The following is an 8,234-nucleotide window of genomic DNA, read 5'->3' as shown; positions in this document are numbered from 1 at the left end:
TTAAATGGGCAGGACATAGAAATCCAGTAGAATTTCAAAAGCTAGAGAAATGTGCAGAAACAATGATTTTTAGTGTTTGGACTTCAAATTATAGACAAGGAGAGAGCAAATCAGCAGAAGGAAACAGGTGTGACTCTGTCAAAGTAAAAATTTCTGAGAAAGCAAAAAGCTTTATGTTCTACATATAGATTTCATTGCAGGCAGAGATGTTATGGCCACTGTCCAGGCTATAGGAGAAAAATACAGATATGGAAAAATACTTTAATGACATAAATTTACATATTAACGAAATACTAGAATGTCCTGCTATCACTAGGCAAAAAGTGAGAAATGCATTCTGTCAGAGGTCATTTATCCTGTTCATTAAAAACCAAAAGCAGGCCTTTATAAAGCCTTCTAAAGTTAATCATTTAAAAACATCCTTAAGGCCTGTAATGCTTTATAATTTTAAATGTGTTTTGTGACTTGCGGCATTACGTATCTTAGCTAGTATATGTAAAAGTATGAGGGACTGATAGCACAGATTTAAGATACTACTTTTCAAGTCAAACATCAACTAGAACAAAGGCACCGGATGCCCATTTATGACCACAAAGCAACTTCCGGGCTGTGCACACGCTTTGCACCTTCTATGGTGTGATGAAGACAGAAAGGTCTATGCTGAGCTACTTCCCCCAAGAGCTCCATTACCTACACGGCACCCTTTAGACGCACTCCTTTCACTTATAGCACTGATCATATGCCATAAAACCCAAACTGCACATGTTAACTAGCGTTACTAACTAAGACTACTTTGAACACTGGCATTGCTTAAGATGATCAAATCAGCCAAGAGTTGGGACACAGAGAAAAAGGCCTAACTAGGTAAATTCTGCAGCGACGAGAAAAGAAAAAACGACTCAGACATCTTGTGACTGCCCTGTGTTCACGGCACAGTGCCAAGCAAGGCGAGTGAGCTGGAACCACGGCAGCTGACTCCTCAGGCAGTCAAAGCCACAGAGAAGAGGCCGCATCCTCCACAGCCCTTCTTACCACAGGTCTTGCCTTCCTCTTCGCTGTCTCCTTCCTCGTATTTACTCCCTCCTAACTCTTTTCCTTTGATCTTTTTATTTTTTCCAATTGCCTCATTTAAGTGTAAAATGTGCTTACTGCAAAGTATAAAGAAAAATAAAAGTTTTAAATTAAAAAATTCTATCAAAACAGTAAGTTGTCTGTTTTAGTCACTAAGCTAATTGTTCGGGGAAGGAAAAATAAAATTTAAGCTTAATCAACAAAACTAACCTAGTTCTGAATACAGTTTTTTAATAAAGCCTTCTGTTTAGTCAACCAGCTTATCTCAACTGTACTTTCACAATATTATATATAAAAAACTAAATATACTTCAACAGATGTAGAAAATAAATTTGAAAGGAACTTCTCTATCTTAGGTCTCTATGTGAGAAGTTAAAAATAACTAGAGCTCCTTCACGCTTCAAAACCAACAGGTTAGGGGGTGCCTGGGTGGCTCAGTTGTTAAGCGACTGCCTTTGGCTCAGGTCATGATCTCAGGGTCCTGGGATCGAGCCCCACATCGGGCTCTCTGCTCAGCGGGAAGCCTGCTTCTCCCTCTCCCACCCACCCTGCTTCTGTTCTCTCTCTTGCCGTGTCTCTCTCTGTCAAATAAATAAATAAAATCTTAAAAACAAAAACAAAGAACCAACAGGTTAGTTTTCTTAAAAAAGGATAACATAAAATTATTGAGTAGGAGCCCAGCAACCTTACCATCTGATTTGTTCTCTCATAAGCAGCAAGCACCAAGCCCCTAAAATACAAGATGAATATTCTTATAGGTGTAAGCAGACTAATGTTTCTGAAATCATCCCAAACTTCTTTTTCCACATAAATGGATTTCAATTAGTCAGATGAATGTGAAAGAGAAATAGTTATTTCTTTTTTTTAAAGATTTTATTTATTTATCTGAGAGAGAGAGAGAGCACGAGTGGGAGGGAGGGGCAGAGGCAAAGGGAGAAGCGGACTCCCCACTAAGCAGGGAGCCTGAGGGGTGGGGGAGGGGAGGGGCCTCGATCCCAGGACTGTGGCATCATGACCTGGGCTGAAGGCAGATGCTTAACCGACTGAGCCACCCAGGTACCCCAGAAAGTTATTTCTTACCTTTAAGAAATCAAACTGTGAAATCCAAGTGAAGACAATGTAATCATAAAGAGGGAGATTTGCTAGTCATTGCTAATGTATAAACAAATACTGAGTTAAAAAAACTAAAAATGGGGCACCTGGATGACTCAGTCGGTTGGGATTCTAACTCTTGATTTCAGCTCAGGTCATGATCTCAGGGTCTGCGTCAGGCTCCCCACTGGGCCTGAAGCCTTCTTAAAATTCTCTCCCTCTCCTTCTGCCTCTCTCCTCAGTCCTCCCTCCCTGCTCATGCTCTCTCTCTAAAAAATAATAATAATGATTGAGATTTTTATTAAAAAATAAAAAATACTGTATTTTGAAAAACAGGTCAAAAATATAAAATCCTCAATGGCAATGTAGTGAGGCCCACAGTAACTACTAGACTTACATCATTTATCTGGCTAGATGTGCACAACTAAAATTTCTATTACTGCCTAATAATGAAAATCTCAGATTTATCACAAAGCCCAAGAGACTGGAATTTCATTTAGATCAACCAAGAAAGTGTTACATGAACAAAAATCAGTAAAATCTGATAAAACAGTATACACCATTTTAAAATACCATTAGTAAACAGATTTCGGTTTATAGACTCTCCTTGAATATACAATAGGTAATGATGCAGTGAAGACGTTTTTACAATATTTATTAAGATAACAAATTTATAAATTGAAAGACTCAGAGGCACATAGTTTAAAAGGCCAATACCATGGGAATAATGAAGTCAACACAGAAAAGAAGATATGAACAGTTACAACCAATACAAGATTTTTTTTTTAAAAGCCACATCCCCCCAATAAACACATCATATGAATCATCCTTCAAAATTACCATGATAAAAAGTTATTTCCTTCAAAGAAAAATAATTCTTTCCACCTACCGAGCCTAGAAAATCCTATTTACAATGAACTGTCCTGCATTTCATCAGTACTGTTTCATATGGCCTCCTCTATTCTGCCATTAAAAGTATTGAAAATTTTATAGCTATTGTATTTACAAATGCATATAATATTTAAATTTGCTCTTCATTGAGAACAACTGAATATATACTTAATCAAATCACATTACAAATGTTTTAGTGTTGAAAACACATTTTGTGGTGACAGGTGTACGGGAAGAGGTGTATTTAGAATTATGTTGTTTCTGAAGGATTACTAGGCCAATAAGTCTGATAAAACTCAAGGTAGTCACAAAAACAGGTCTTTGTTGATGAAGAATTTAATTTATTTCTGTTTTAACTGGACACACTGGCTTCTTCAGTCAACCTTCACCACACTGTATATTTTGGTAACAAACCAAAAGCATGCAAAGAAGCCAATTGTTCCTATAAAAGAAAAAACAAAAATAAACACTTTCCAGAGGAAATTTCATAATTTACCAAAAACACAGACTTAAAATGATTGGTTCCTTTAAAAAAAAGCCACAAAACTATAAACTCTTACCAGGAATATACCATAGATCCATAAGCTTTTTTGAAAAATATACAACTATCTCAAATCAAATTTTTTACAGAAATAGGACTTTTAATACTTTAAGATTACCTAAGGTTTCCATAATACATTCTTTTCCTTATTACATGCAAGAAACCTGAAATTAAAAGATGAATAGGATACCAATTTTCCTTTCCTATTTAAGAATATTTTATCACAAAATGGAAAACTGCTATTAAAATTAATTCAAGGTATGACATGAATAGCTTAAACAGAATATCAGATTCATAAAATAATCAAATGGGGATATTTTCTAAGTATAGTTATTGGGAATTATCAGTTTCCAAAGAACTACAATAAAACTAAACTCAGAAAGTTTTTACAAAGTGTTGAAAGTGATAAATTAGGATAATAACAAAGATGCACCCCCACTGAATATGAGAGGTGGCGTGCTGTCAAAGGACAGAGCAGCTCTGTCAAGACTGTGTGTATTATCCTCGAACTAGTCAACTGAAATCTCCAAGCCCATTTCTTATTAAAACAGAGATAATCTGGGGGCGCCTGGGTGGCTCAGTTAAGCGTCTGTCTTTGGCTCAGGTCATGATCTCAGGGTCCTGGGATCGAGCCCCGCATCAGGGTTCCCTGCTCAGCGGGGAGCCTGCTTCTCCCTCTCCTACTCCCCCTGCTTGTGTTCCCTCTCTCGCTGTGTCTCTCTCTGTCAAATAAATAAAATCTTTAAAAAAAAAAAAATCTTTAAAATAAAATAAAATAAAATAGGGGCGCCTAGGTGACTCAGTCGGTTAAGCATCTGCCTTTGGCTCAGGTCATGATCCCAGGGTCCTGGGATTGAGCCCCACGTTGGGCTCCCTGCTCGGCGGGAGTCTGCTTCTCCCTCTCCTCCCTGCTTGTGCTCTATCTCTGTCACTTATCTGTCTCTCTCTCTCTCAAATAAAGCTTTTTAAAAAATAAATAAAATTAATAAAACAGAGATAATTTCATCTGCCCTATATAGAGTAAATGAGATGATTCATGAAAAAAGGTATGCTTTGGTTTTCAAGTACCTCCATCAGTCTAGATTCCAAAAAATTTGAATCCTAGACAGGTGACAAAAATGAGGATCAGTTAAGTAAATGTCTAATGGCCACATGGCTTGCTGGTAGGCAGGATCAGAATGCAAATTCACTTTTTCTGACTTCAAGTACAGTGCTATTTTAAACCTTACCATGCTTAGATTTACTAAACAAATTCAGAGACTCTGTTTTGCAAAAGAATATTTACTAAATTGTGAACTGCTTACCATATTTTTAAAAACTGGGAATTTTTCCAGAATTACCCCCTGAGAATATAAGTCTAAGTGCTGAAGAACACAGAAGGGGATATACATATCCTTGTGTAAACTTTATATTTAAAGTTCCAATGTTTTCACCACTGTTTTAAATATATGACAAAGAAAAGGTATTAAAGGGGATTTTCTAAGTCAAGAGACTATGGGCTGTTATTATGGGATGTTACCATACATGCCCCTAAAATGTGCCAGTCACTGTGTGTTTTGGAGGACATAAAAATACACCTTTTGGATATTCAAAAGTAAGGTTTGTGAAGAGGCTGGGGCTATTTTAGAAAAGTAATGGTGAAAACATAAATGTTTAAACAATCTTATGCTTACCAAGAATTTCAAGATAATAAGATATTTAAAGACGAGAAAATACATTTATCACCATATTTGGCAACCTTAGGTTTTGTTCTTAACAAAATACTTTTAGTATTTTATTTTGTTTTTAATATGGGATAAATATAATGTACATAATGAAAGTCGCATCTTTCCTTATGTGACAGAAGCATTGTTTTGTTTTGTAAAACAGACTGACTTCAATAACATGGTGGTTTGGAGTATTGAAGTAAATACAGATGTATCCCACTTTAGAAACATGCAAGATACTCAAAGAGCTCACCACTCCCCTGTAGAGAGAATCTTTGCCATAAAGTAAAATACACCAAAAGTTATTGGTTAAACTGGCTGATTAATTTGAGGTGGCTCCCAAATTTGGATTATGAAGTTTTACTCTGAATAAATAAAATATGACACTAAAAATCAAGAACATTAAAGTTTTAGGTGTTGGTTAAACTATCTTTCTATCACATGCCTGGAAAAAACGAGACATTCACTAAGATCACTACTTTGTGTGTAGGCAAGGAATAAATTATTCTATATATGCACTTACGGACACACAGATACAGATGCACAAAAACAGTAATTCCTTGTTTCATAGGCTACCTCTGCTTTACAGACTACTAATTAAGATTTATGGCTGTGGACCTATCTTAGCTAACACATGGCGCCACGATAAACACCCCCCTCCCCCCATACACCTATCCCACTCTGTCTGACCAATGACCTGGAATACAGAATCAGAGAAGAGCCTGAAGTTCATTCTACGCTGATACAGCAGCAGGGAATTTCAAACCCTACCTAATACTCTCAAATGTTAACAGATGACTAAAAATAGAACAGTTCTAATTTATTTTTAATTCCCTCTTCCTTTTCAGATCCTATACTTCCTCACAGGGCATGCAACACAATCCAAGATAAAATTTTAGATGCACTTTTTTTGTGAAAAAGAAAGGTCCCACAACTTCCTTTTTTTTAGTTTGGTTATTCTATAAATGTTTACCAAGCAACTACTCTAAGGGCTCTAAGATGCAGAAAACTTTTATCTAGTGAACAGATAAGACACACATATGTAACAAATACCAATACAGTTTCCCACCTAGGTACTTGGATTTTAAAGTGGAGATATAAACCTGTAGTTTAAAACTTCTGGAATAAGGAGTGTTCTATGATTGTGTTTTCTTTCTTTTTTTTTTTTTAAAGATTTTATTTATTTATTTGACAGAGAGAGACACAGCGAGAGAAGGAACACAAGCAGGGGGAGTGGGAGAGGGAGAAGCAGGCCTCCCTCGGAGCAGGGAGCCCGATGTGGGGCTCGATCCCAGGACCCTGGGATCATGACCTGAGCCGAAGGCAGATGCTTAATGACTGAGCCACCCAGGCGCCCCTGATTGTGTTTTCTTGATGACATTTTTCTCAAGCTCATCTTGACTTCACCCCGTCAATTTCTACTTATCCCTAAAATGAGGTAGCTAAAGCTTTTTACCCTACCTCTGAAACGAGCTTGAGAAAGACTGTACCATTAAGAGGTTACCAGGGGAAAACTTTGGGCAGGTGTGGGTCCAGGTACCCCTGGGCTGGTAGCACAACAATGGAGCCTGTCTAGCCTTCTTCCTTTAGGTTCAGTCCCCTCACTTTTGGTTTACTGACATCCACCTCACAGCATAGCAGACCAAATAATGCTTAGCTGCACGGAGGGCTAAATACAGGAGTGCTGAGTAGTAGAAGCCTTCATGGATTTATAAAAGGAAAATACTTATAAATAATTTGCCTATAAACTTGTTAACTAAAACCAATCATTTTAATTCTTACCTGTAAAAAGAAAGAAGATCAAAACCATTATCATGGTATAGCCAAAGTACAGAATTGTACTTGCTGTTCCTGTGATCTGCAGTTTTGAAAAGAAGTAGTGTATTGCATATATTAAGAAATAAACTGCAGTAAAGCCACTGGTAAGGAATGAACGCCACTGCCAATGATAATCCTAGGTAGAAAAGAAAAAAAGAACAGGAATTACTTTCCAGCTAATAGATAATATGTAGCTGAACAGAGTTAACAAAGCAAACACAGCTAAGTGAAAGAGCCTCCAAACCTAATTTTTGCTATCATTTCCAGTCTCTTTCCCCTACTGAACTTTGCCCATTTCCCTCCTCACTAAAGATGCTAAGAACCATCCTTTACTTTTGGGGGAGCTACTTAAATACTGGCTAAAATCGTGTTGGAAAATCTTTTTTTTTTTTAATTTTATTTACTTATTTGACAGAGAGAGAGCGAGCGAGCGAGCACAAGCAGGGGGAGCAGCAGGCAGAGGGAGAGGGAGAAGCAGGTTCCCCGCCAAGCAGGGAGCCCAACGCAGGGCTCGATCCCAGGACCCTGGGATCATGACTGGAGCTGAAGGCAGAGGCTTAACCGACTGAGCCAGTCAGGCGCCCCTGAAAAATCTTAAACAGTTTATGTACTTTAAAATGTACTCTTCCCAAAGAAAAGCAATGTACAAGAGCTTACTTACATAGTTCAAAATTAATATTACTTATCTTATAGTCTGGTCAACTCTATATTAGGAAGACTATTATCCTATGAAGGCCTGGTTGAACCTATTTTCAGTTATTACTAACAAAATTTAAACAAGGTCGATTTTTAAAACAGCTCTTCTTACTTTTACATAAAGTAGCTTATCGCTCAGCAGGAGATCTTAAAAAAAATACTTCACTCTTTCCTACCCCTTGGAATATGTGAAAAATAAATATACTTAAAAAGCACACCAGCACAAATGAGAAAATCTTAAGGAATCCACACACAGAAACTACTATAGCAAATAAATTCAGCAAGTTGCAGGGTACAAGACTGAAATGAAAATCAGCTACGTTTTTATATACTAACAAGGAATAATCTGAAAAGGAAATTTAAAAAATAATTCTATTTACAACAGCATCCAAAAAAATAAAATACCTAGGAACAAATTC

The 8,234-nt window shown here is 37.0% G+C and overlaps 1 protein-coding gene across 1 annotated transcript in view; it reads right to left on the bottom strand.

The window, feature by feature from the left end:
• Nucleotides 1-2,801: 2,801 nt before the first annotated feature.
• Nucleotides 2,802-8,234, bottom strand: part of TM9SF2 (transmembrane 9 superfamily member 2) — a 58,687-nt gene continuing 53,254 nt past the window's right edge. The window contains exons 16-17 of the mRNA XM_006731840.3: nucleotides 7,084-7,255; nucleotides 2,802-3,496 (exon numbers count right to left, since the gene is read on the bottom strand). Coding sequence (XP_006731903.1) covers nucleotides 3,429-3,496; nucleotides 7,084-7,255 — 240 coding nt within the window. The 3' untranslated portion in view covers nucleotides 2,802-3,428. The remainder of the gene's footprint in view (nucleotides 3,497-7,083; nucleotides 7,256-8,234) is intronic.

This window comes from Leptonychotes weddellii, chromosome 3, assembly GCF_054177405.1.
Source record: "Leptonychotes weddellii isolate Sample4059 chromosome 3, ASM5417740v2, whole genome shotgun sequence".
In the NCBI taxonomy this organism is placed as follows: Eukaryota; Metazoa; Chordata; class Mammalia; order Carnivora; family Phocidae; genus Leptonychotes; species Leptonychotes weddellii.
This window is presented reverse-complemented; position numbering and strand designations above follow the sequence as displayed.